The 27,308-nt window shown below is 51.0% G+C and overlaps 1 protein-coding gene across 1 annotated transcript; it reads right to left on the bottom strand.

Annotated features, from left to right (window-relative positions):
* Positions 1 to 871: 871 nt before the first annotated feature.
* LOC6597539 (neurogenic protein mastermind) lies at positions 872 to 26,901 on the bottom strand. The gene is made up of 5 exons (XM_026993497.1): positions 26,802 to 26,901; positions 9,704 to 10,168; positions 9,284 to 9,622; positions 4,423 to 4,796; positions 872 to 4,332 (listed from the first exon to the last, which is right to left on the bottom strand). Exons 1-5 carry the CDS (start codon positions 26,872 to 26,874, stop codon positions 1,744 to 1,746), a joined length of 3,840 nt encoding a protein of 1,279 aa, XP_026849298.1. The 5' UTR covers positions 26,875 to 26,901; the 3' UTR covers positions 872 to 1,743.
* Positions 26,902 to 27,308: the final 407 nt, after the last annotated feature.

Below are 27,308 nucleotides of genomic sequence, written 5' to 3'. Positions count from 1 at the left end.
TCTCGTTCCTCAGTTCTTCAGTCTTCTAAAATCTAGTTGTTGTTTGTTTGTTGTTGCTTCGGTATTTTCTCGTTAATTGCTTTCCTCTCCATTTTTTTTTTTTGTGTGTATTTTTGTTTTTTGCTTTCACTTGAAGTTTTACGTACAAATTTGCGGTCGCCTTCCAATCATTCACATTTCTAATTTGCATTTCGCCTCAATTTCAGATGGGGTTTTCTTCTTAATTTTCTTTTCTTTTCTTTATGATTTTCTTATGCTAAAATTGTTTAAAAAAAATTTGTGTTTTACATTTATATTTATTTATGTATGTAAAAAAATTTGATTATTTTTCGTTTTTTGTTTTCTTTAAATTACATTTAATAATAGAATTTATTTCTAGGCGCAAAAAAAGAATAATCGAAAATTAAGTAAACTAGTGGGACGATGGGGCAGGGGGTACTTCTGGCCAACGAAAATCGAATAAAACGAATAAACGATAATCGAGTGTCAGAAGTGTGGAAGGGGCGGGGGAGGGGGTCTAAGAGTTTTTACAAGTGCTCGCCCCTTTCGGGACTCTAGGGCTCTAGATTTACTACAAAAAATGTACATCGATGGAAAAATATCCTTAATTTTTTCATACACTCACACACACATACCGCATATCGCATACGCGATCTCCTATATATAGTTATATATTATATATAATATTCATATTTAGTTAAGTTTTAGAGTATAATTTTTGCTTATTTTTGTGGCTCGCTGGGAGCTTGAATTTTTGTCGTGGTTGGTTTTTCTTTTATCGCTTTTGTCCCCCTCTTTAGTTTTCAGTTTTTCTGTTTTTAAATGTAGTTGTAGTTGTGTTTTTTTTTTTTGTAGAGTTTTTGATTCGTTTTTGGTTTTTCATTCTTTTTTCTTCCCCATTTTTCATATACAAATCCCTTAGCTTAGGCCTAAAAATACACTGGAAAATGTGTGTCCACACGATTACTGGCTAGGCGATTACTCTCTTTCTCTCGATCGATAAGTTTCGATTACCCATCGTCATCGATACATATAAATATACAATAATCTAAGGATCTATTTTTAAATTACAAGCACAAAAAAATTGGGTGATAAAAAAAAATATGTATATATATATAAATGGTTTCACTTTCGTTTCGTTTCGTTTCGATTTGTTTTAGGGGTTGGAAAAAAAATTGGAATCTTTAAAATTATATTACATAACGGTTATTGCTTTGGTATTAAATGCCTCTGGTCGTGTATTTTTTTTTAGTCGCCTTCAAGGAGCTTGGCTGAGTGCAGCTGGCGGTGTCGGTCTCGGGGGTGCATGGAGCGGTTGCATGGGAGCAATCTTTTTGTAAAAGTTGCAGGGTATCCGTGGGGGCTGCTGCTGCTGCTGCTGCTGCTGCTGGCGGTACATAACCGTAACTTGATGTCAACTTAGGAGAAGGGAGGGGGAAGCTGTTCTATGTACAAGGGGCTGTGCTGTGGACATCTTTAGAAGATGCGCGACATGATGCGACTGCGACTGCTGCTGCTGGCCAATTGGTGGAGCGTTGGCGGCGGTGCCGTTACCAGCGGCCCCTGCAGCTGCAGGTGCGAGTGCGGATGGGGATGCGAGAGCGCTGGATGGGGATGCTGATGCGAATGCGGATGCGGATGCGGATGTAGATGTGCCGCAGCATGGTGTGGCAGTTGTGGCAAATGCGGGTGTTGGTGTTGGTGTTGGTGCGGGTGTGGCGCGCTGCTCCAGCTGCTAAAAAGTCATGCCTCCTCCTTCAGCGAAATGGGGTGAGCGGTGAGGCTGGAGGACGCATTCGAGTCGTTGTCCCCGCTCACGCTGCCCGGCAGCGAGAGGTTGTGGCCCCCAACGGAGACTCCGAACTGTGGCGGATACCCGACCACGCCCATGGGGCATGAGGGCGACAGCTGCGACTGCACGGGCATCTGCTGCTGCGACTGCTGTTGCTGCGACTGCTGGTGCTGCTGCTGCTGTTGGGCGGCCTGGGCATGCTGGGCGGCTGCCTGGAGCTGCTGGGCGGCAGCTTGGGCGGCCTGGGCAGCGGCCACGGCATTGGCGGCGGCTGCCGCCTTGCCCTGGTTCACGACACACTTCCGCATGTGCTTCTCGAGGGTGGAGGGGACGCTGAAGGGCATGTCGCAGAAGCGGCAGCGGTAGACGTCCTTGCCGGTGCGTCCGTGCGTCTTCATGTGGCGGGTGAGCTTCGAGCTCTGGGCGCAGGCGTAGGAGCAGAGCTCACACTTGTACGGCTTCTCGCCCGTGTGGCTGCGGCGGTGCACCGTCAGGTTGGAGCAGTTCTTGAACACCTTGCCGCAGAACTCGCACGTGTCGTTGCGCTGGCGGCTCTCCTTCTTCAGCAGCGGACCCTGGATGAGGGCGTTCGCGCCGCCCAGGCCCAGGGGCTTCAGCTTGAGGTTCTCGAAGAGCGCCTCGTTGCGGTGCAGGGCGGACATGCCCCACCAGTCGCCGCCGTCCATCTTCATGCGCTTGCTCAGCTCGAAGGGATTGGGGAAGGGATTGAAGAGCGGCACCTGGCCGGGCCCATCCTGCGGCTGCTGGAACATGTTGCAGTTCTTGGCGAACTCGTCCCGCAGCCGGAGCGCGGCCACAGGCAGGCCGTTCATCTTGTCAGCGCCACCCACTCCTCCCGCTCCCGAGGCGGAGCCAGGCCCGGAGCCACCACCACGGTTGTTGTTGTCCACAGCGGCAGCTGCGGCGGCTGCAGCGGCGGCAGCGGCCACGGAGGCGGCCTCCTTCCGGCCGGACTCCTGCAGCGCCTGCTTGTAGGCCTCGCTGTATTGGGCGATGTTCGAGAGTCCGAACTTGTCCATCAGCTCCCCGACCAGGGAGGTGGCCCCGGAGCTGGTCGTCTTGGGGCTCTGGCTCTTGCCGTCGATGCGGTTGCTCACGCTGAGATCCTCGGCCTTGTAGTCCATGTCCTCACAGTCATCCAGCTCGTCCTCGTCCTCATCGTCGCCCTCGCCATCGGCATCGGGATCGACATCGCCATCGGGATCATTGTCCCCATCGGCATCGCCCATCTCCTCCTCGGACTCATCCGGATTGGGATCTTCGTCGTTGTCCGCCTCGTTCGTCTCCAGCGAATCGGCATTGCTGCCATCGTCGGGACCATCCTGTCCGTCCTGGTCATCGCCCGGACTGCGGTGCACCCGCATGTGCTTCATCAGCTTCTGGATGTGCGAGCACTCGAAGTCGCAGGCAGTGCACTTGTACGGCTTCTCGCCAGTGTGCGTCCGCTGGTGGATGATCAGGTTGTTCTCGAAGCGGAACTTCTTGTCGCAGTAGCTGCACGCAAAGCAGCTGGCCTGCTCCGCACCTCCTACTCCTCCTCCCTGGCCGAGATTAAGGCCCAGACTCAGGCCGCCCAATCCTCCGGCTCCGGTTCCGACTCCGGAGCTGCTGCCCTTCGATGGTGGCGTGCTGGCCGACCGCGGGGTGCTGGCGAGGGCCAGGCAGAGGCTGCCGTTCTCGGAGCCCGCATCTCCGCTCTTCTCTGGGGGAGTCAGTGAGTGGGGCCGCTGGTGGTGGTGGTGCTGGGGGATCTGGGAGGGCGAGGGGCTCGCGAAATGCGGCGATTGCTTCTGTCGAGGACTCGGCGAGCTCGAGTTAACAATGCTGCCAGCTCCAGGGCTTGTTGTGCCCGCAAGCTGACGCAATCGCTGCGAGTAAAAATCCATCTGCTGCGGTTCCAGCTTCAGGGAGCCACTGCCTCCTCCCACCAGACCAGGCGTGGAGGCGCCTCCCACCTGCTGCTGCTGCTGTTGCTGCTGTTGTTGCTGTTGCTGCTGCTGTTGCTGCTGCTGCTGCTGGGAGCTGAGCGACGGTGGTGGCAGGGCGGCGGGCGGCACGGAGCCGCGCTGGCTGCCGCTGCTGGAGCTCGAGGGCGGACGCGGCTCGCCACTGGCGACGGTAGGAACATTGGCGGACACATTCAACTGCTGTCCTCCCACCTGCCCGTTGGCATTGAACTGCGCCTGGGCGGCGGCGGCGGCTGCTGCCAGATTGAAGCCGTGATGCCGGAACTGTTCGCTCACCAGCTGCTCCATGCGGTAGTGGTCGGCGGGCGAGGGGCGGCCGTGGCCGAACAGTGGCGCCACGCTAGGAACTACATTTCCCTGGGCCAGCGCCGGCGGCAGGGGCATGCGCAGCAGCTGGAAGGGATTGGCATGCATCGCCTCTGGCGGCGCCAGCAGCGGATGATGCCGCATTCCGGCGGCCATTGCCGAAGCGAGGTTCTCGCGCTGCTGCTGCTGCACGCGCTGTTGCTGCTGTTGCGCCGCCTGTTGCTGCTGTTGCTGCTGCTGTTGCTGCTGCTGCTGCTGTTGATGCAACTGCAACTGCTGCTGTTGTTGTTGTTGGGGGGACGAGGCGCTGATGCTCACGCCGGCACTGCCGCTGGCGTGACTGCTGTTGCTGCCGCTGCCGATGCCGCTGCCGATGCTCGTGTTGGCCAGCGACGCGGAGGATGTGGAACTGACGGAGGTGGACAGGGAGACGGAGGCGACTCCCGCTCCAGCGGGGCTGCTGCGCTTTATCGCCGCCTCAGCGGGCTGCGGACTAGCGCCAACCGCAACGGCGGCAGCGGCTGCTGCAGCGGCTGCAGCGGCGGCCAAGGCGCTGTTATTGAGGGCAGCGGGCGTGGCCACGGTGAGGGTAGCGCCTCCAGTGGCCTCTACATAGATCTTGACGCCGTGCGAGTGCTGGACGTGCTGGATGAGGCGCCACGCGGATGTGTAGCGGGTCTTGCAAGTGGAGCATGTGTAATTGCTGGGCTCTGCAACGACATAAAGAGAGAGAGAGGAGGGTCCTGTGATTAGTGGCAGAGTCTAGACCACAAATATTTCAAATATTAATTATAAATAGGGTGTGTGAGGGTGGTAGGGGCGAGGGGCGAGGGGCAAGGGGCCAGGGGCACGTTTATTGCGTGTGGCATGTGCCAAATGTGTTGCCCAGGCAGCGGCAGCGGCAACGGAGATTGCCAATATTGCCTAGGATATTGCCGCACACACACACACACACACACATACACACATGGGGCACGTCCTGTATGTCCTGCGTGTAGTTTTCGCTGCGGTTGTGTCGCGACATTTGTTAATTTGCCATGGAACATGGGGCACGGGGCACGAGGCACCACCGCAAAACGGGAAATCGGAAATCGGAAAACGCTCACCCACCACCCCAGCATGTGCGGCATGTGGGATGTGGCATGTCCTGCCAGGACACACGCAACAGATGCGCCAGCGGGGAAAATGAAAATTTATGAAAAATGTGAAAATTTCTAATAAATAAAAATGGAAAACCGAAAAATATAAAAAACGAAAGGCACTTCCTAATCGAAGGCGGAAACCACATGTCGCCAGGACATCACACCGAGGAGAGGACACACTGGCGGTGGACAAGGTGTTAATGCCCAACTATTACCGGGGCGGGGGACGGGGGACGGGGGAATGGCGAATGGCGAATGGGGAATGGGGAAGGGAGGACCAACAACTACCCCCGACGGATATGGTGGCGCAGCGCGACGACGCTCTCTGCATTTAAATGACGCTTTAAAACGGTTTGCCTCCCGTCCCGTCGTCCTGCGTCCCTTTCAAAAATGAGAATTTTCCCAAAAAAATATAACAAAATAAAAATTGAAAGGAAGACGAAGAGGAAGAGGAGCAAATGCAGGAGCAGGGGGAGGGGGATGAGTAGGCAAACGCCTGTCGCGCACGAGACACTGCCGCGGGGTTAAGCAGGACACGCATTCTCCACACTTTTCCTTTTTTTTACTCCTGTATTTTTATGACGTTACGCGCGGCAGGACGAAGAGGACGAAGAGGACGAGGAGGAGGAGGTGGAGGCAGCTTCCTCTGTCAAAGGTGAGGCATGTTGAACATGATTTTGCCGCGACCCTTTTTTGTCCCTCTGTAGGGGATCAGGGATCACGGGGATCAGAGGGGATCGGATCGCCTGGCCCCGCATGCCGCAAGCCTCGTACCGCATGCCGCACGTAGCGTAGCAGGAAATGCAAATGAATCTGACAGACAATTCATCGCCCGGTTTTCATCCCTTTTGTCAAGGGTTGCGCATGATCAGCAGCACACGTTCGCTTCCGAGCGTCTATAACCATCATCATTATCATTATCGGCATAAAAAAAGAGGTAAAAGTTGTCGAAAAACATCGGGCATTTGATCCCCGATCCCCGATCCTCGATCCTCGATGCGATCCCTTTTTTTTTTCTTTTTTGCTTTGCCGTAGACCCGCGCAAAGCACGCGCCAAAAGGATGCGCCCTGGAAGGTGATGTCCTTTGTTCGGAGAGTATGAGTGCCACGTTCTGATTCTGTCAGCTGCTCATCTCCCGCTCCCCGCTCCAGTGTCTCCTCCTCCTGCTTTGCTGCTTGCGGGCGGAGTGTGGAGGCGACTCAGCTCAAGTGACCGTAAGACGGGACGCCCGTAAGGCGGAAGCTGGTGGCAAACAAAGCCATCAAGTTGCCACAGGAAATGGCAAATTGACCGCCCGCCCGCCTGCTTGCTGCACCCGCTCCACGTTGCGTATGAGAGATGCGGAGGAGCAGCGGGGGGTGGCCAAAAAACAGCAAACAGCACAAGAAAAAAGGGTTCCCTGTAATGGGATAATTGTTGCAGCTTTGCCAACTGTCAGCATCCCGGGGGCCATGGCGTCCTCGAACGCATTTGCATGGCCCTTGCTGGGCGAGTCGACCTTTTGCTTAAGCCCTTGGCTGTATCCTTTTCCGCTTTTTTCTCTCTGCCACACACACAAAAGGAGCCGGCAGCTCTAATCCTTTGCGGCCAAGGGAAGCAGCCAGCCATCCAGCCAGGACGTGAAATTGCATGAGCTGTGCGCATTAGCCATTGATTCGGAAAGGAAAGGCAAGGCGAAGAATGGAATGGAAAGGTACTACCACGATACTATGAGAGTGGTGTCGGGGGATGCCCCCGTGTATCCCATATCCCATATCCCATATCCCATATCCCGGGTCTCGCGTGTGTCCCGTGTGTCCTGGGGTCAGTCGTTTTTTAAGGACACTGGCTTAGTGCCAGCATGAGTCAATAATTGAATGGCCTGATGCTGATGCTCGATGCTCGATGCTCGATGCTCTGTGTGGTTTAAGCCGCATGCTATATCTATCTGACCCTTAACCCTTCGGCGACCTTCACTCAACCTCCTCCTGAGGCTGAGGCTGATGCTGAGGGGGAGGAGTGCTGATGGTGTTTCATTGTCATTGCGGTCGCGACATGCTGTGTGCCACCAAATTGATAATTAACACTCATACTGCCACTCACTGTGCCACTCACACTCGCACTCGCACTCGCACAATCGCTCTGTGATTCGCTGACAGGTGAACAGCGTGGACCGTGGACCGTGAACCGCGGAGCGCCATGGAGCGGTGGCAAAAAGAAAACAAGACATGTTGCAACATTTGCAACGAATATCCATTTTGTTGACAGTTTGTTCGTTTTATTCATTCGAGTTTGAGTTTTTTTGTTTTTTTGGTTTTTTCTTCTTTCGTCCATGGATCAGATCAGACGGACAGATGGATGGATGGATGGATGGTTGGATGGATGGTTGGTTGCCATGGCATGCCCCTTGGCCTCTCTCTTTCTCTTCACGTTTATAATTACCAAATGGCCAACAATGAATGGATGGCCCTGCCACTACACTACACGCCACTCAGTTGGGGGGCAGGAGGCAAAGGAGTTGGGTTGGACAGGCAACACAGCGAAGAGAAAGAAAAGAGCGACAAACAAAAATAAAAGACAGATAGACAGGCAGACAGACACAGGGAGAGAGAGAGAGAGAGAGAGAACGTAGTGGGGAAAACAATGCGTAATTAACGCGGGGATCCCCAGTCGTATCTCTCCACATCCGCGCTTCTATCTCGGTATCTCGGTATCTCGGTATCTGTGTATCTGTGGCTGTATCTGTATCTGTGGATGTGCGTTGAAAGGCTGTCAGTTGTCGTCGTTTGGCATTGTCGGAGTCAAACAACTTTGTTGTATTGTCACTGACTTTTGTGTTGTGTTTTTTCTGTTTTTCTGTTCGTGTTCATGTCACAAGCGCAGAAAAGTTCAAGGGTTAAACTGTATGTGTCGTCGTGTATCTGCGTATCTGTATCTGTGTATCTGCGCGCTTCTCCTATGTGAAGCTGAGGGAGGCGAGCCTTCTTTCGCCTTTGACCGATGACCACTGCCGCGTGACCGTTTACCTGTGATCTATGCTCTGACCTTTGACCTACGAAACACACACACAGAGAGAGATCATGGCACGTGTCCAGCTGAAAAAGCTGACCCCTTGCCTTCGCTGATTCTCTGATTCACCGATTCCTCTACTCTTTTGTGCGTATGTCAAGTCCAGTGCCAGCTTGTGCCCGCTCCTCTCCGCAGTGCCATGTCCTTTGTCCAGTCAAGTGGCTTCCCCCTGCCCCGTGGCACATTCCTTCGCCTCCTTTGGCTGCTGTCAGGATGTGCTTCTGAGGCGGCATTCAAATTACCCTCGAGGCCCATCCTCGGAACGCAGAGAGGCTTTGTTCCGTCCGTCCTTAACCCTCTGCTCTGTCCCCCCCCCGCTCACTCTCCAATGCTGCTGCTGCTGCTGCTGCTGCTTTTTTCTGTCGCATTTTTATTGCTGTCTTTGGCTTTTCATCATCATTTGCATTGAAATGTCAAAGTCAAAGGGCAAGGGAATGGAATGGTCTGGTATGGAATGGAAGTTCAACTGCGAATGGAAGATGGCAAAAGCGGGGGTTGGGTATGGGACTGGGACTGGGACTGGGACTGGGATTGGGAATGGAGGATTCGATTGTCCCCGTGTCCGAGTGTCCCTGCCTCTCTCCTGCTGCTGCTGCTGCTGCTGCTGCTGCACTCTCCGTGGCTATCAGAGTGTTGCTGCTGCGCTTTGATGTCCGTCCAGCCAGTGTCCGCATCCGCACTGCTTTTTTTCCTCGGACGTACTGCAGCTGCAGCTTATCGCTGAGGGCCCGCGGCCCGATCAGCATTGCGACTTATCCACTGCTGCCGCTGGGCCGTGCCTCCCTTTGTGTGTGGCCACCACACATCAAACACATTTTTTGCCCGGCACAAAAATTGTTCCGCATCTCTACTCGCTGCTCGCTGCTTGTGCCCCTGGTCAAAACTCTCGCCCAAAGAGGACACTGGGCTGGGTGGCACTTTGTGAATTTTAATTTTGCCACCCAAATATGCGACAAGAATGGGGTGGAATGGGTGGGGAAGAGACTGTGTGGCATGGGGCACTCACCTGTGTGGACTGTGTTGGCCTCGGCATCGACCAGCTCCATTTTGGGCCGCTTGGCCAGGGGCTGGCAATCGGCCACGGACTGCTCCTGCTGCTGCTCCTGCTCCTGCTCCTGATCCTGGTGCGACTCAGCGAGATGGGGCATCTCCTCGTCGCCGGCATAGGGCTCCTGCTTGACCTTGGGGGTGTGTGGATGCTGCTCCTCGTCGAGCAGATCGCAGCTGCTTTCGCCGGCCGCCTGGCGCTCAATGGTCGCCGGACTGCCGCGCACGGATGCCACGGCATTCGAGTCCAAGGTGGTGGCTGCCGCCTCGCTGTCCTTGGGCGTTGTGTTGTCGTTCTCTGCACGAAAGAGAAACGAAAAAAGAAGGAGGGGCTTGAGTACTCGAAGCGATCCAGAAGGACTCTCCACCGATGACTCACCGTCAACGAGACGCTTGGGCGTGCTGCTGGCGCCATCGGCCAGCAGATCCGCAGGACTTGGTGGCGGGGTGTGTATGCGAGAGCCGCTGGCCGTGCTGCTGGCCGCCGCCGCCGCCGCCGCCGCTGCCGCTGCTGCTGCTGCTGCGGCGACTGCAACGGCCGCTGCTGTGGCAGAGGCGCCACCAGCACTGGTGACCACAACGGATGGGGCGGACTTGCGGCCTGTGATGGGTATGGCCGAGATCGAGGGCCGGCGATTGACGAGGCTCAGGGGGCGGCCCTCCTCCGCGTCGCGGTCCATCTGGGGACCCTGCGTGGAGCACTGGCCATAGTTCTCCTTGTTGCACTGCAGCACCTTGTGCTGGATGAACTTGACAATGTCCGAGAGGGCGAATGCCTTCTGGCAGGCGCCGCACGTGAGGATGTCCTGTGCGGCAACCGCATCGTTCTCTGTGGAGTCAGAATCTGCAAGTAGGGAGAGGAGCAGGACACGTGTGGATGTGAGAATCGGTTCGGTTTAATGGCCTCTTGTAGCATTTAAGTTCATAAATATTCCCCCCTTCCCCCCGTACACCCGCCAATTGGCGACCCGTTTTATGGCCATCCAATGGTGGCCATCAATTCTGGCTTAATTCCAGAACGAAGAAAAAAAGATGGGAAGCGAAGGGAAGCCAGCCAGGCAGCCAGCCCCAGAAGGAAGCCATTCCGCGCCCAGGAATGTGGCATGTGGAATTGAATTGAATTTACTGTATCCTGGCAGGATTAGGAGTGGGAGTATCTCTAATTTAGTTCCCTTCCTTTGCTTCTTCTTCATCTGCGACTTGCCTCTTAATACTGTCACTTTTATGGGGCACGCCACCAATTGGCTGGCGATTGGCGTTGCATAATTTGTAGCGGAACGGGGGGACTGGGGAGCACAGCCAGACTTTGGATATCAATAAAATATCAAAAACCCAACAATTCTGGGCCTTTTATCCAATAACGAACCTATCGAAAGATCGGGCAACTCTTGGAGTATCAAACGAACAAAGACATTTTCCACCATTTACGTTCACTTGAGAGTCCTTTTCGAGGCTAATTTATCGCCTGATAACTGATGGCGATATCGATATGTAGCTGTCCCTTAATTAATTGTATCGCATCACAAATTGCAAAAATCGCAATCCATGGCAACTCCCCTTCTCCTGATATTTCTCTCTATATTTAAATATGGTCAGGGGACAGGGGACAGGGGGCAGGGGGCAGGCAGACTCTCTGCGGCAGATAAGCAGATACCGGGAGGAGTGGGAGTGCCATTGGGGGTGGGGGAGTGGCATCTACATACGAGTATGTGCACTTTAATTTATTTGCCTCTGAGCTGTGTGCCGCACGCCTTCTGCCTAAATGCCAGAAACAACAATAAAAATGCTGAACGGAAGGGAACTTCAGCTGATTTCAGGCCGCATTATTTGCATACACATGTGTGGCAGAAGCAGGAGCGGAGGGGGCAGCGGCAGTGGCAGTGGTGCTTTTTGGTGGTGGGATTGATTGTACATAGTTTCTTTTGTACGACGAGTATGCCCATAAATTCCAGTGGCTCAACTAAAATTGCTTCTCCTGCAATTAATTCGAGGCGCAATGAACTGATTGTTGGCACTGCCACTGCCACTGCCACATCCACTGCCACTGCCACTGCGGCTGTTGTCATGGCTTATCTGCCCCAGAAATTAGCAACACCAGCAACAACAGAAACTCTCGTATATCCTGGGGCGGTGCTGCAAACTTTTGTGTGCTTCCCGATTCCTTTTCATCGATGGAACTTGATTGACCGGACAAACTTCTGGGAGACCCACAGCCCAACCCAACCCAAACAGAGGGATGCCCCAGGGGCAATCGTCCTGTTTTTCTTTGGACGGGCACAAAAAAAAAACTTCAAATCGAAATCTCATACAAGTTTTCCCGTGAGTTATAAAGAATAAGAGTCACATTTTTTTTATTGATTCTATAATAGATATACCATATATATATATATATATTTTATTTTGTATGTCATAAACTATGGCTATGATTATAATGATCTTTAATCTATGTCGCAGGGATATCGATATCGCACTCGCAATTACCGCATGTCCTCCCGCTACTCCTCCTGGCTGTGTCTGCCAATCAATTAGGAAATATATATATGAATTATTGACTCCCTGTCGCGCTTGCCACTTGCCACCACCCTCTAGCCTCCTGCCTCCTGCCTCCTGCCGCATCCCTTGTCCATTTTTTATGTCCAGTTTGAAGCAATTTGCGGTTTGGCCCCTGGTTCCCTGTTCCCAAAAAAACCTAATGCGCCCTAAGCATTTGATCATCTCTCAGGGAACTTTTTTCCACTCCCATTGTCCGTGACCGCACATCCGCACTCCACCTCCCTCTCTCTCTCTCTGGCTTTTCCTAACTGACTTTTCCTTCCCCATACTCGCATGAAGATATATATATATATATAAATGTATCTTTTTATCAATTGATTGTTCGTCCTCTGCTTTAGCCGGGCCGGGACGGGGGGAGGGGAGGGGAGGGGAGGGGTGACACACATATGACATGATGTTGTTTTCGGTAATTTTTCCTGATTGCCTGGGTGGCCCCTTGCCCCTTGCTACAATTTTCGCTTCATTTCGATTTGATTCGGTTTTGGGTTTCCCTTTTCCTTTTTTTTTTTTTGTGTTTTTCTTTGGGTTTCAGTAAAAAAATATGCTATTTTTTTGTGTATCGCTGATGATGATTATTATTGTATTTATTGATTGGCGATCATTGGCGTGAAATCGATGCGCCTTGCAATTGGCCCAAACACAGAGGCAGAGGCAGAGGCAGAGGCAGAGGCAGTGACCGAAACCGAGACGGAGACCCTGCTTCTGCTACCTGGCCTTTACCTGCTGGTGCGGCTGCTGCTGCTGCACGTAGGCGTGGCCAGAGACAGGGGCAGTGACATAGAGGCAGGGGCGTTGCCTGCTATTTGCCTAAGCGATTAGATTAGATGTTTGTCCAGAGATTAGCCTGCAAGTAGGGGTTAAGGGGAGTCCATGAGGAGTCCATGAAAGAACAAAGACGGAAAAATACTTATTGACAGCCGCAACAGCAGCAGCATGCAATATTGCGCCGCCAGCTGAAGAGGGTAGACCGATACAGCAGCTGCCTCTGCTGGCCAGAAAAGGTGAAAGGGTGGTGGTGGTGGCGGTGCTATTTGTGGAGCTGTCAAATGTCAGACAGCGGTGCTGACAGTCCGCCTGACACAAGTGTCAACAGCACCAGGGTTGCCACGTACATGTGCGAGTGTTCTCTAAGCCGTGGCCAAAAGTCATAAATTGCATTATCTTTTGGCGTTGAGCAAAAACCCTTTTCGCTATTCGCTATTCGCTATTCGCTATTCTCTTCCCGAAGCGAAACCTTTGACCAGATTGAATTGAGAGACGCATCAAATATATTTCCATCAGAGTGGCATAGCTGGTGCCCCCTGGTGCCGGGGGCCTGGTGCCCGGCCCATAAGGATACAATATATTGTATTTATTGATGCTGTGTGATGTCATACGCATACTCCTTCCTGTCCTCATTTCAGGATATGCGTAATTAATCCATCCACCCTCTCAGATATCCCACACATCCCAGATCCCCTTTTGGGTGGATATAAATTGAAGTGCCGTCGATTTGTTAGCCGCGTCTCGGCTTAAGCGAAATATTTACGAGCTGCTACCATTTCTTGGTGCAGGGTGGGGCGGGGCGGAGCGGGGCGGGTGGCCATTCACTGCACTGGCACTGGCACTGGCACTAGGTCCTGGCCAAGGACCAGCAGCCCTCAAAGTAGGACAATTAAGAATTAACATATTAATAGAAGTTTTGCGCAAATTATCAGCGACAAGAAAATATGAATCCCCACCAGAGACGACACTCCCTGCTCCTTGGCTGCTTGGCTCCTTGTGTGTATTTTTGTTATTTATAACATTTTCATGTTATTGACTGCCCCGCGGATTCCAGAGGAGGGAGGGTGTGTAGTTGGAGGCGTGGCAAACAGAAAACAATACGTTGATTGTGCTAATTTATGCCCCCATCCGTGGCACACACACACACACACACACACAGTCCATTCTGGCAGCAAGACAGAGTCGAAGGATTCGGTTTTATGGTCAAAAGGTTACGTGGGGGGCCATAGAAGTGGTTGGGTGGTTGGGGTAGGTGGATTCTAGTGTGTATATCCCCATAAAAACCAGGCAGAGAGCGCCACATGGTCGTCCTTTCGTCCTCGTCGGCTGTTTTTAGGTGCTGCTGTCGCAAGGAAGCCCAAGTGAAAAATGGCGTCACGGCCACAGGGAAAAACTGGACCAACTATCGAAGTAGGAGGGAGAAATGCGACCGAAAGCAGAGGAATCGTATCTCAAGCTATGCTCAAGGATCAATTCGAATCCGTTGAAGAGAAGCGCGGGCTCTTTAAACACACGACTGTTGAGGCACTTCAGAAAAGATAGAGATGCAGATAGAAAGTAATCTAGTAATTGGAAAAAGTACATTTGTACAGGTATCTTGAGGATAAACACCTTTCAACCTTCAATCACAACAGCAATTGGCAAAAGTAGCAGCAAAGAATCGATCTCCAAGTGGAAGGAGCGGGTGCGGGGAGGGACCAATTATAAAACGACGCCAAGTGCTCCACTTTGTTGTCTTTTGGGTTAAATAAAAATACAACAAAAGGCCGTCAGAAATGCTGTGTAAATATTCGAAAAATGGTGCCTGTGACTGGTGTTATTTTTTGCTGGCCAACTCATTTAAAAAACAAAAAAAAAAAGGTTAAACAAATTCGAAAATTCTGTACGTTTCTCTGTCGTTATATATATTTTGTTGCACGAACGACAGATAACAACAAACAGTGTCTGCGGGGGCGTTTGCATATGTGTGTGTGAGTGTGTGTGTCCATTACCCATACAAATAAGCAATAAGTATGTATTTTTTATATATTTTTCGGTTTTTTTGACAGTGACAAAGCGACGTCAGCAGCAGCGCTTCGGCGCGGGGCAGCTGGTAAAAAAAAAACACTAAAGTAAAGTCGACTTAATTTGTTTAAACAAATTACACACACACACACACATGCACATACACATATGTATGTATGTATGTATTATCAGTGGAATGGAAAGGTGTTTAGCAGCTGAAACTATAACAAACACAGCGGCGACTCCCACTCCCACTCGCAGTCCCAGTCCCCGGCCCAGTCGGAGTCCCACTCCTACACAGAGTACTTCCACTTCCCATATATATAGCCATATCCCGCCACAATGATTCCTGTTGTATGGGTTTTCTCTCTCTCTCTCTCCAGAGTCTCGATTCTCCATTCTCCTCTGGGGGTCTCTCTCTATCTCTCTCTCTCGGTTCTCTTATCAACAGCAAAAGGCCCTTCGCAAAGTGTTTTAGCATCAAAAAATTTGGTTTTATTTGCCCACTGTCCGCCCCGAGCGGAACGGCTCCTCGCAGCTGGAACTCTGGGGCTCCAGAGCTGCAGTGGAGGTGCGGTGGAGCTGCGGTGGAGCTGCGGTGGAGCGGTCTGCTGTGCGGCTCTGGAGGGTGGCAAAAGAAGCGGTTAGCCAAAAGCCAGAGCGCCGACTGCTGATAACACCCGCATATTGTATGTGCGTTTGCCCCCCCGATTGAGGACAGTACGGACAGAGCGCACGGGTAAGGTAACGCGTATCTGGACAAACAAACAAGCAAACAAATGAACAGCCAACGGACCCGGACCCGTACCCGTACCCGTACCCGTACCCGGACCCGTTCTCGTGGCTATGGGCATTGGGCTATGCTATGCCGCCAGGTTGAGTGAATGAGCCATATGCAAATATGGGCGGCAGCGGTCGCGGCCTGGAATCAGGCATTAACATATAGTATATCCATGTGTCTGTCTATGCGTGGGTGTTCGTTTGTGTGTATGTGTGTGTGTGTGTGTGGGGGGGGCAAAGCTGGACACACATGGCCGACTGATAAGCCAAAAGGAAATGGGTACAAGGCGAAAGACATGACAAAAAAAGTAAAGCCCAAAAAGAAACCCAAAGCCAAAGAAAAATTCTATGAAATTAAGAATAAAATGTGCCCCAAAAGGCAAGGCTAGCAAAAGGAGTTTAATGTTCAATTGAACATTATTTATTTATTGGAAAAGACTAAGAAATGAAGGAGAAAATTGATTGTAGATGGATTTTTCGCCAAGTTAATGCCACTTTTCTGTCTATCAAGGCATGGATTTCAAGTATTCTAGAATTCAAATGGAAGGTAGTCCAAGACTCCGCAAAGATATGTAGCTGTTTCCTCTTCCCCAGGAAATCTATAGAGTTCTGCTAAGCCAAGCTTAAGACTGTACCTCTTGGATTGATTGGCAGTGTGCACTCCTATTTGATGTTGGCTGAGTCTGTGTCTGTGTCTGGGAATTCTCCTCCACTCCGGAGTGCGTTCTGTAGGTGGACAAGGGTCCACCAAAAGGCCCGCCGCTCTGTTTGCCCAATGCCAGTTGAGAGAGAATGTTCCCATTGTTGTGGTACTTTCATTTTTGATAAGACATGTGGTTTGTGTAAGTTTTACTTTTCGTTTTTGTCGCTAAAATATTTGTATTTATATTTGTATTGTGAGGCAAGGTGCTCAGAGTGGAGGAGGAGTGGCGGAGTGTTCTGTGGTGTGTGTGTGTTTTATTTCCCGAAAGTCAACGACAGCACAACAGCCACGGACATATGTAAATAGCTGCGATCTATATAGGTAGGTAGGTAGGGGGTACCGTAGGGGGCACCCGTACCCCTCGCTGTACAATAAGTAGGTCTACGTACTCCCCATCGGCTATGGCTATGGCTATGGCTATGGCTATGGCTATGTGGTTGTGGGTGCGGGCGTTGGCTTATTGCTGTGGCTGTTGTTCCCAGTAGAAGTGCGCTTATCAAAAATTGTCCGCACATTTGCCTGTTGTATCTATTTGGGGAAGCAGTGAGGCAGAGGCAGAGACAGAGACAGAGCCAGAGACGGAGACGGCGACGGAGCAACGGCAAATGATTAAAGAGCGACCTATTCGAAAGAACAGAACAGAACAGGAAGAAGAACACACGGAGTGTGTGTGGAATTCCAAGAACTTCTGCGGTTATCTTTGGGGCAAGATACATGCGTTGTGTTTTTTTGGTCGCTTATTGGGAAATGTTCTCGGACCGATATGATGGTATCGGCTACATCCCACCTCCTCCCCATCCCCACGAAAAACAAACCCAATTGCAAGCCAATTTTCCAGTGGAGATCGTAGCCCCCAGAGAGGTATTATTTGGACACTTACGACTCAGCGAACGGAATCCATGATCCTCACTGATCGACAGCATTTTGTTGTACATTTTGTTGGGCGGCTCCGTCTGCTCCACAAATCAAAAAAAAATAAGAAGGATTTCCGTTTTGTCTTTTGTTTTGTTTTTCTTCTCGGATTTCTTTTCGTTTTTTAACACATCACAAATTGTTTTTGTTTTGTTTTTGGTTTGATTTCAAAACAAAATAGTTATGTTTAATAATAATAAAAAAAAAGTTAAAGTTGGGGAGGCACTGGGGGGAAGGACACACACGATCGTAGGTAATCCAATTGTCCTGCGTGTGGTGGCTTGTGGGGGCTTTAAGCGAATGTTCGTTCACGTTCACGACACGAATCGGTTAACGGTTCAGGCGGTTCAAGCGGTTCAAGCGGTTCAATCGGTTAACGGTTACGTTTTTATGCCACAGGATCTCTCTGTTTTTTCGAAGGAAGCGCATTTGGAAGGGCAGAGCGCGTGTGTTGTTGACCCCTCAGAGGCTTCACGTGGACTGACAATTCGATGTCTTCCTGTGACGGTCGTCCACACGGTCGAGTCGAGGTCGGTCGCAGTCTCAGTCCCTCAGTCTCTCAGTCTCTCAGTCGTCCCCGGGGCACGGTCCTTCCTCTCCCCACACCCCTCCAGTGCGTGTCTGTGTGAGAGGCTGTGCGGTCGACGCTGACGCTGACAGAGGCAGCGGCGGCGGCGGCAGCGGCAGTAGCAGCAGCATAGGTTTTTTTATGCCCCGTAGTCCGGGGCCAGCAGCAGAGGAGAGTACCAAAAAAAAAAAAAAACGTGTGGTAGCCACCACTACACACACGCACACACATGCAGAGGGGTTGCTGCTGCCACTGCCACCGCTGCTGCTTCTGCCTCTCTTTCTCTCTCACTCCTGCTGCCGTGTGTGCGTGTTGCGAGTGGACCTCAAGGCAACAGGGGGATGAAAACATCTTTGGACCGACGACCGACGACCGACTGGCCGTCGCTGTCAGCGCCAGCGCCAGCGCCAGCAGCGACTTCGACTTCAGACGTCAGCCTCAGCGTCGCTGCCCTGCGTTGGCGCTCTCTCTCTCTGTCTTACGCTCACTCTCTCTGCCCCCCCCCTCGCTCCCCCCCTCCGGCGATGTCTTGCTCTACATATGAGTGTCCGTCCGCTGCTAATCGCTGCCCCGAAAATTGAGTTGTTGCGGCAGCCACCAGCCATCAGCCGATGGACGGGGGGGCAGAAGAGGGTTAGAAAAACTGTCCCAAAGAGAGAAAGGGAGATAGTGTGGGAGAGAGGGAGAGAGTTTCACTGAAGGAAAGGAGTGGGAGAGACAGAGGGGGAGGGAGAACGAGTTAAGAGACCAATATACGATGACCAATGGCAATCGACGGGCACTGGCCATCCAAAGGGCAGTTTTTCCATTCCATTGGGGATGGTCAGTGGCCCGAAAGTAGATGGGGAAGATCCTTCAATGGAACCCAACACATACACTAGACAGGTTATAAAGCCCCCAGAAGAATCACTTGGATGATAAGTAGATTTCGCGGATATTCCCATGTAAAGATATCTTTTGTTTGGTTAAAATTTCAAGAAATTGAAGAATCCTTAGGGACAGTTTATCAACTAAATCATGAATGAACATTCTACATATCTTCTATTTTCCCAGCTTAAGGATCTGCGTAACTAACGCATATATTCTAGAATTAGCTATTGGATCCCTCTATGTGTCCCATTTATAAAAAATAACACCATTTGGAGAGCTTTCATATCTTAAATACATAATATAGCATTAGCTTTTAATGGTCTTGTATGGATGGTATCTAGGGGTAGAACCAAATCGTATTTGAGATCAAATTAATATTTGTAGATACAAAGGGTTAAGGAATAAGTCAGATTTCTAAGATTTTTCGTTAAATAATCTTCCCCCACTTTCTATATCAGCCTTCAATCATCTTTGGGATATCTTGTTCCCATTCAAGATCATATCATAGCCTCGAAGATCATCAGAGATTTCCATCCTACATAGTTATGTGAGCTATTTATGGAGACAATGCTCCACACAGATCCTGCTCTCTCTCTGTCGCTCTCTCTTTCGCTCTGCAGCTCTCTTTCCGTCGCCCTTTGCCAAGCGTTGGGATGTGCGCAGTGGCAGCCTCCCCTGGACCCCGGGGATCTTTTGTGTTGAATGCCGCATCGCGCATCGCGTCGCATCGCATCGCGGAAGCTGCGCAATAAGTGTGGCGACCAGCCGTTCTCCCATTCTCAGTTCTCAGTCCCCTTTCCCCTCTCCGGTCTCCTCCTGCTTCTCATTCCTTGCTCTCTTTAAACATTTTCTAATAATAGATGATGGCCAGAGGGGGGGGGGGAGGCAGTACGAGAGTCTCTCTCAAGAGAGAGATAGAGAGAGCCCATGTGGAATGGACAGGCGGATGTGCCGTAATATTTTCATCTCCTGATTCTGAGGCTCCTCCTTTTCCATCTCTTTTTCTATAAAACTTCATTTTGTGCTGCTATTCTTTCTGATTTCTTTAATAGTTATAACTTATAAGAAATTGTGCGTCTGTTGCTGCTCTTCTTAGATCTAGTTCCTTTTTCGAGGATGCCTTCCTCTCTTACTCCTTCTCATAATCCTAGAAATTTCCTATACTTCTGGCATCCCTCAGCTCCACATCGTCCTTCTACTCTTCTACTGCCACTCCTTCCCCTCTTCTTCTAAGAACTCAAGCCCAGCTTTTAATTCCTTCCTTCTCCGTCCACTGCTCTTTCTCCACCCCTTTCTTCGTCTACTTATTTCTTCTTCTTCATTGTCCTTCCCCTTCAGTGCCTAATCCTTTCCCTTGTCAGGGGGTAAACGGTTTTTTTCCCTGTCCGTCTGTGTGTTGTTTTTTTTTTGTATGTCGATCGAGTTTTTTGCGCGCGCATTCGCTTTACCCTCGGGAGGGGACGGCGGCGCCTGCGCAGATGCGAAGCGTGTAAAAGGATGCTGCTAATGTCCTGGCACTCCCTGCCGCGAAGAAGAAGAAGAAGAAGGAGGCGGAGAACCTCGAATCGCATCGCATCGCATCGCATCGCGTCTCGGCTTTTGTGCCGTTTAATCAAACGCAATTCATCTCAGGAGCGGCGGCAGGAGGAACGCCGGGAGCTGTAGGCCGGAACGGAACCCCGGATGGCTAGGAGCGGGGGGTTGGTGCGGGTTCGTGACAGGACAGCAGCCCGCTTCCTATCGTCCTGTCGTCCTGTCGCCTTGCAATTATTTTTTATGCAATTTTTACCGATCGGCCGGCTTTCCTTAAAGTTTCCTTTTTATTTTCGCCTCCTTTTCCTACATTTCCTTTTGTTCTCGCGTTTTTTCTTTCTTGGGTGTGTGATTTTTTGTTTGTTTTTTGCAACCCCCGAAGGAGGCCTCGAAGGATCGTAGGGGACGTCAGTACGACTTCCTTCTGGGTGTGTGTGTGCGAATTGTGCGCCCAGGTAGCCCTCGTCCTCGTTCTCGGGCTCGCCCTCGGACCAAGTCCTGTCCCCCGTGTGTGTACGTGTCTGTGTGTGTGTGTGTGTAACGGCATTTTTTTTCTATGCAAATTTGTGTTGTCCTTTCCGTGATATTAATTTTTTATGCCCCTCGTGCGTCGCTGTGGCAGTGGCAGTGGCAGTCCCGGTTCCGCATCCCCCCACCCCAAAGACGCATTTTGTCTTATTGTTTTTTTTTTGTTTTTTTTTGCTGTGTGTGTCCCTGGGAGGAAGGACCCGTTTTTTCTGTGTCAGTCGGCATTTGGGTTCCTTTTGGGTGGTGGCCAAAAGATTTTCCCAAGATATGAGGCCGCGGGGATGGGGTGCGCGATGTGTCACATGTGTGAGGCAGGCAAAGGAGGGTCCTGGACCGGAATGGGACTTTGGGAGTGGGAAAGCTGCTGTGCCGGCTGCTCCTGCTCCTGCTGCTGCTGCTGCTGCTGCTCTCGTCCTTTCGCATTGATTACCGTCGCTTTTTTAATTCAATTCAAACAATGATTCAAAAAAAGGAAGATGGGAAGACAGGACTCACAGCCTCACAGCCACCCCTGACAGACCCAGGACCTAAGACGGGCAATTGTCGTCCCCCCCCCCCCCCCCCCTCTGCCATACGTTTTTTTGTCTCTTGTTTTTCTGTTTTTTTTTTGTATTTAAATTTTTTTTCTGTAAGTTGATCGCTGGATAATTTCCCTGTGATATTCAGGTTCATTTTTTTCTTTGCCCAAGTTTTGGTTTAAATGAGCAAATCCTCATCGTTTCTTTTGCCGAAAATGCATTCGTTTTTAACGGAAAATTTATGAGGACGAGCAGAAAAAGGGTTGCCCCCGGTTCACCCATTGCTCCTTTCGGTTTTTTCATTCGCTTTTTCTGCTTTCTGGTTTGTTGCGTGTTGCAGATAGACATCCTGCGGTGGCCTTCGCCGCGCAGCGATCTTTTTGTGGAATTTTTTTGTCTTGAGTGCAAAATAAAAAATCTACAGAATGGCGTATGGAAATTTGAGCAGAGGTTTAAGCTGGGGGCTAGTGTAACGGTTTTTGGCAGTGAAATCTCATGAAAGGGGTACAGTGGGTCTTGAAAAGCTTGTTTGTAGCAGATCCTTGAAAGTAGAGTCGTCCAAAATTATTTTTGAGAGAGTTTGGGAGAGAAACTAGCCGATCGGTTATTGGTTTAAATGTGTTCGGGATTAGTCGCCAAGATAGCCCCCTACTATACCATTACCTCTCTAGGAGGTAATCTACATATCTCTATGGAGAACAGATCTCCTTATGCCATAGACTCGACTCAGTTCCCCTCCCCCCAAGACGAACTGCACTCTGAAACTGCATTCAGTGTTTTATCTGCCATTGCCATCAGAGAGAGAGAGAGATGGACTCTCGCTTGACCCACAACCTGCCATTGCAGGGCCTTATTCCTAGGACTCTATTGTTGTTGTGATTGGATTTGTCATCTTCACGCTTCTTGTCGGCCGAAATCAATCAGAGACCAGGCCAGAGACACCTTCGAGGGGCAAGGGCTGAGGCGGCTGAGTAGGAGTGGGAGGAGACTTTGCTAATTCCCGAAAATAAAGTGAAACACGTCATACAACGACCGAAGCACACACACGAAAACAGATCGTACAGATCATGCATAATAGCCCAGGGAAAGAGCAGAAGAAAAGAAGAAACTGAAATTATTATTATTATTATTATTTTTTTTTTTGACAATTATTGTTCAAGGTGCTCCTTTCACCGCACCTCAACCTCTGGCTCGACAAACGACGACGACGACGACGACGACGATGATGATGATGAAATGTTGTCTTTGGACGTGGACACAGGTCGGTCCCAAAAGGCCGGACAAAACGTGGGACGACACACAGACGCACACACACACATGAATCGGGCAGAAAATCAGATACAAAACACGCAGCAGCAGCAGCAGCGATACAGATACAAAGGCGATCCTAAAGATGCGACCAGAAAGATACAACAAAAAAAGAAACACACACACATTCACACATCTGTGGGGCACTAAATAGCTGCACGTTGGACACTGCCACAGTGCGTCTTGGACATGCCAAACGATCGACAAGCGAGCGACAGAGGTCGGTCGGTCGGTCGGTCGGTCTCTGGGGAGCAGAGAGCTCTAGCCAGCTCTCTACGCAGATTGTGCAACACAACAACGTCAGTGCGAGAACAAAGCACCTTCTGGCGAGGCAAGGCGACTCGACTTGACTCGACTCCAAAGCCAAAGCCAAAGCCAAAGCCAACGCCAACGCAAACGAAACTTTCTTCACTTTTGCGGCTTTTGTTGGCCCAGGTAGCAGCCGGAGCAGAGTGGAGCGAAGCGTATGACGACAATTACTCAAGTGACATCTCCATCGCATCATCTCCCATATCCCATCTGGCATCAGTGGGGGGATCTCGGACCTTGCTGCGGACGTGCCCATGCCTCTCGACCACGGCTGCGCTCGGTCGTTGTGTGCCCCATTTCGGATTTACGGCTTGGGGCGTCGCAGTCGTAGTCGCAGCTTCAGCCTCAATGCGGTTGTTCCCGTGCGGTACGTGTTTGGCATATTGAATGGCTATCCATACGCCCGTCCGTCCGTCCGTCCGTCCGTCCGTCCGTCTCTTAGCCTCAAAGGCGGAGAGAAATCATGGGGCTTGTCATGGCAGCAGGCATGGAAATAGAATCTTGAATTTCGACTAATATTCGCAGCTACACACTCCTTCTATTGGATGGATTCAATGACTGTTCATCAAACAATCATGTAAACTAAAGCAATCAAACTTTGTCAATCTTAGGGCTACTCATTCGCAGCATCTGCGGCAGTCGCGGGGCATTCTCCTTGCTCGCATCCCGACATGCCACATCTAATGGGCGTGTCATTGTCTAGTCCACCCACAATACCGAGGGGCAATGGCAATACCAATCGTTTGGCCCTAATGATTTATCCGCAATAAAATCGAAGGGACAACGAGGCAGCAATTGCCAGGGGATGGACACACGCACAGATGATGCCGTGCCACAAACTGTGTGTCAACCTGGCGGCACTATGCTGGCCACTGACCAGGCCCGGACGCTGACAATAGCAGCAACGCCCACGGTAGCAGCGGCCTCTCGTTTGTCCTCCACCAGTCACAACAGAAAAACAACAACAGCAGCAGCAGCAGCAGCAACAAAAACAAACAACAGGACGCAGGACACAGCACACGGGAGGCAGCCTCTCTGTTGCATCCTCGTAATCATAAATAAATTGCATTTGCGGCAGGGGCACAGCCATCATCATCAAAAGTGCGGAAGCCGACGGGGTAGAGGAGTGTCAGTGCGGCCCTAAAGGCGAATGATGCGACAAGTGGCGCCTCGAGAGCCTCGAGAAACGCAGCTAGAAATATTTTATAAATAGAGCACAAAAACAGATCGATAGCAAAGGGAATCGCTTCCAGTTTCGATGTGGATTCCTGCACGAAAGCCCTTCTGGAAACTTGAGGAAATATGGAATCCCTAGATATCTATTAGGCTCTACTTTCCCCCCAAAAAGCTCCACTATTTAGAAGCCCTATCTGCTGCATCTAAAGCCAAGGACTATCTCCAATCTCGGCCATCGGAATCCTCCCCCGGAGACTGACATTCCCTGATCCGTAATCATTAATCAAATTATTGGCAATCGAATATCGATCGAGTGTTGTGCATCGGTTGCATATCGAATTGCCTCTGGCATCTGATGCATTATTATGCCATGCAGCGACATGCAACATGCGGGTGCATGCACCAAAAGGGTTAAACCCGAACCCGAACCCGAACCACTCAAAAATTATTTAGCTAATTTTTATTTTTACAATTTAATTTGTTTGAATTTCCACATGTCCCGCATATCAAGAAATTTATTACGGCCGCTTGCCTCTGCCTCTTCCTCTGCCTCTGCCACAGACCCTGCCTCTGATGCCGCTGCGCATGCGGCTCTCGTGCCTCTCCATTTGCCACTTGGGGCGTGGCACCAGAGCGGCCTCTGGGCGGTATCTCTTTGGGGGTCTTACCTCTGGCTGAATGATTCAAGGTAAAGCCCGAGCCCGAGCCCGAGCCCGAAACCGAGCCCGAAGTGGGTCAGGGAGCAGACGATGGTTTGGTCATGCGTCAGTGAGGCGTTGCTTCCGGCCTGGCTCTACCTTTGCCACTGGCTTTGCCATTTTGCCTCATATTTCACGGCTGAGTAGCAGCGGGTCCCCGTGCCCCTGGGCCCCCCTCTCATACCGGGAAGAGGCACACAAATCCCGAGTATGGGAGGCAGTATTCAGAAGGAGGCAGCGGAGGGCTTGTCTAAATTTGGCATTAATTGCTTGGAAAATGTCGCTCCAAAGAGGAGCCACCACCGCTCTCCTCTTGGTGCTCGTGCAGCGCCAACTTGGAATTGGAACTTGCAACTGCAACGTAGTCTCCGTCTCTGCGCCTCTCCGTCGTCGTCTTGAGGACAATAAAAGTTCGTGAGAACTTGATGCTTATCGAACACTGAACTTGCAGACAATGCCAACCCAATGAAATGGCGAGTGGGCAGCGACTGCACAGTCCATAGAGAGAGAGAGAGGGAGGCAGAGGGAGAGGGAGAGGGAGAGAGGTGGGGGGCAATGACAGAGGACAGAGGGAGCTGCAAAAGGTTTAAGCCATTTCCCCGCTGCTTTGATTAGCCTGGAAAATGGAAAATGGATCAACGAAATGAAATTTCCCACGAAAGCAGCGACGCATCCTCTCTCCACAGCTGCCACGTAAATGGTGTCTGCCTTGCCCCTTTCATCCTCAACGGCTCTGTGTCCTTTCTATTTTTTGCACACCTCTTTGCCCGCAGGACTCTCTCGCGCTCGCTCTCTCTCAGATCGTTCGCCTTGCCGTCACATTCGCACATTTTTCTGCGACAGTCCTTAATCCTTTTTCTCACGCACCAAAAAACATTCAATAAAAAGAGAGCGAGAACGAGAGAGTTCTCAAGGATCCTTCCATCGATCGATGACACGTTGCAAATATTGGACAGGGCAGGGCTGGGCAGAGCAGGGCAGGGCAGGACAGGACAGGGCAGGACACACAGCAGCGACTCATTGTCCTGGCGATTTTCGCCACAACGGAACGAACCCTCAGACGAAAGAACCCTGCCCCAGAATCCAGGTAGCAGTAGCTGCCACATCTGCATCCTCATGCCTCAACAATGGCAACGCAGTAAAATCCGAATCATGATCAATTCAATTATTGGTAGTCCCCGATCGAAGGAATCGGAGGAGCCTCCGTCACCTGCTCGTCCGTCCTTTCCTCACTTTTCCCATGACAAAATATTTCGCGGACAGCTCTCTCTCACCATTTCTCTCTGTTTGAGAGAGAGGGAGAAAGAGAGCTCCCATTGTCTGCGGGGCTAATCAAGTGGCTGCGGGACCAGACCAAGGGGCGATCTTTTCGCATTTTCCTCCTCAGGGGCGCTGCATTGTGCCTGCATTCTGCTGCAAATGCATCTCTCTTTCTTTTTCAGCTGAAACATGAAGCGGCCAACAAGTGTCCTGAGTCCTGAGGCAGGACACAGGATGGCCGGTCGGTCGTCCTGCTACATATATGCATGTACATATGCGCTTAGTGTAATGGGATAAGCTGCTCCCTCACAAGTGCGCGACGATAATGAAATTGTATACTTGTTCCTGCCTCAAACAGAGGCACAACAGCAACGGCAGCAACGGCAACTACAGCAGAATCCAAATGGTATTCTGGCTGTGGGAAATTGTGGGAAAATCTTTCGATAATCCCTGCGCTGATGAATTGTTCGATCGATTCGCAGGTGCATGCCCCCATTGTTCTATCGAATGCGAGAAACGAGAGCTCTGCCTCTCCCTCTGCCTCTGCCTCTGCCTCTGCCTCCAGCTCCTCTTCCTCCTCCGCTCAAAAGATCCCAGAGATTCTGGTCGCGCTTTGCACAGTTTCCAGAGCGGAGGGATCTATCAGAGATCGAATATGTTGCAGGAATTGCATTAAAGCTCAAGGAATGATCAAAATGATCATCATTATATTTCCTAAGACAGTGTCGCTTTGTGGCTCAAGAAACCATACTTCATATATGCCAACATCTTTCAAAAGGTGATCTTGAATGATCAGCCATCGTAGAGAATCCTAGAAAATCAATGGATCGTTTCTAGTAAGCCCGGAAGCGTTTAGCGATCACTCCCATTGGATGTCAAGTTCTTTCAGAGACGATTCCTCGATCAGCGGTGATCAGATGTTATCCTTGAGGTTCACTCTCAAGCAACCCCTTCCCGTCCTTGCCCCCGTGTGTGGTTCATTCATTACTCACTGGCTGCGATTGGGAGGGCGGCTCCTCTTGGGGCACTTGTGGCACTTGTGGCACTTGTGGAACCAGTGATCATTAGACGTGGGAATTCTGGGCGGACGCACAATGTGGTGCCCGTTGCGGTGGTGGTGCCGTTACCGTTAGAAGACTCACCTGCAACGAGAAGAGAAGAGCGAATCGAGCGCATAAATTATTAATTAAGAATGGGATACAAAAAGAAAACGAGCACCAGGCACCAGATTCTAGATTCCAGTGCAAATAAATTAGCAAAGCAAAGGAGGTAGTGGGAGTGGGAGTGGGCCTCTGAGAACGCCACCGCCGCTGCAGCCGCCACGTGTGGCACACGCAAGAACCGTTCCACCAAGCAGCAGCAGCAGCAGCAACAGCAACAGCAACAGCACCAGTGACCAGTAATGACCCCCAAGGAAAGGGCCGACACCGCCACCATTCATGTGAATGCGGAATGAGGAATTTTTCACACTGCACTTGAGTCGGTGATCGGATGGTGGT

The sequence above is a fragment of the Drosophila persimilis genome, unplaced genomic scaffold, assembly GCF_003286085.1.
Source record: "Drosophila persimilis strain 14011-0111.01,24,50 unplaced genomic scaffold, DperRS2 tig00000841-arrow-arrow-pilon, whole genome shotgun sequence".
NCBI classification, from domain to species: Eukaryota; Metazoa; Arthropoda; class Insecta; order Diptera; family Drosophilidae; genus Drosophila; species Drosophila persimilis.
This window is presented reverse-complemented; position numbering and strand designations above follow the sequence as displayed.

Bases quoted from the DNA above. Each gene is read 5' to 3' on its own strand.
- LOC6597539 (XM_026993497.1), bottom strand. From the start codon at position 26,874: ATGATCACTGGTTCCACAAGTGCCACAAGTGCCACAAGTGCCCCAAGA. The intron at 10,169-26,801 runs GTGAGTAATGAA...CCCTACTTGCAG, and splicing joins CGCCCTCCCAATCGCAGCCA to ATTCTGACTCCACAGAGAAC. The intron at 4,797-9,283 runs GTGAGTGCCCCA...ATGTCGTTGCAG, and splicing joins GGCCAACACAGTCCACACAG to AGCCCAGCAATTACACATGC.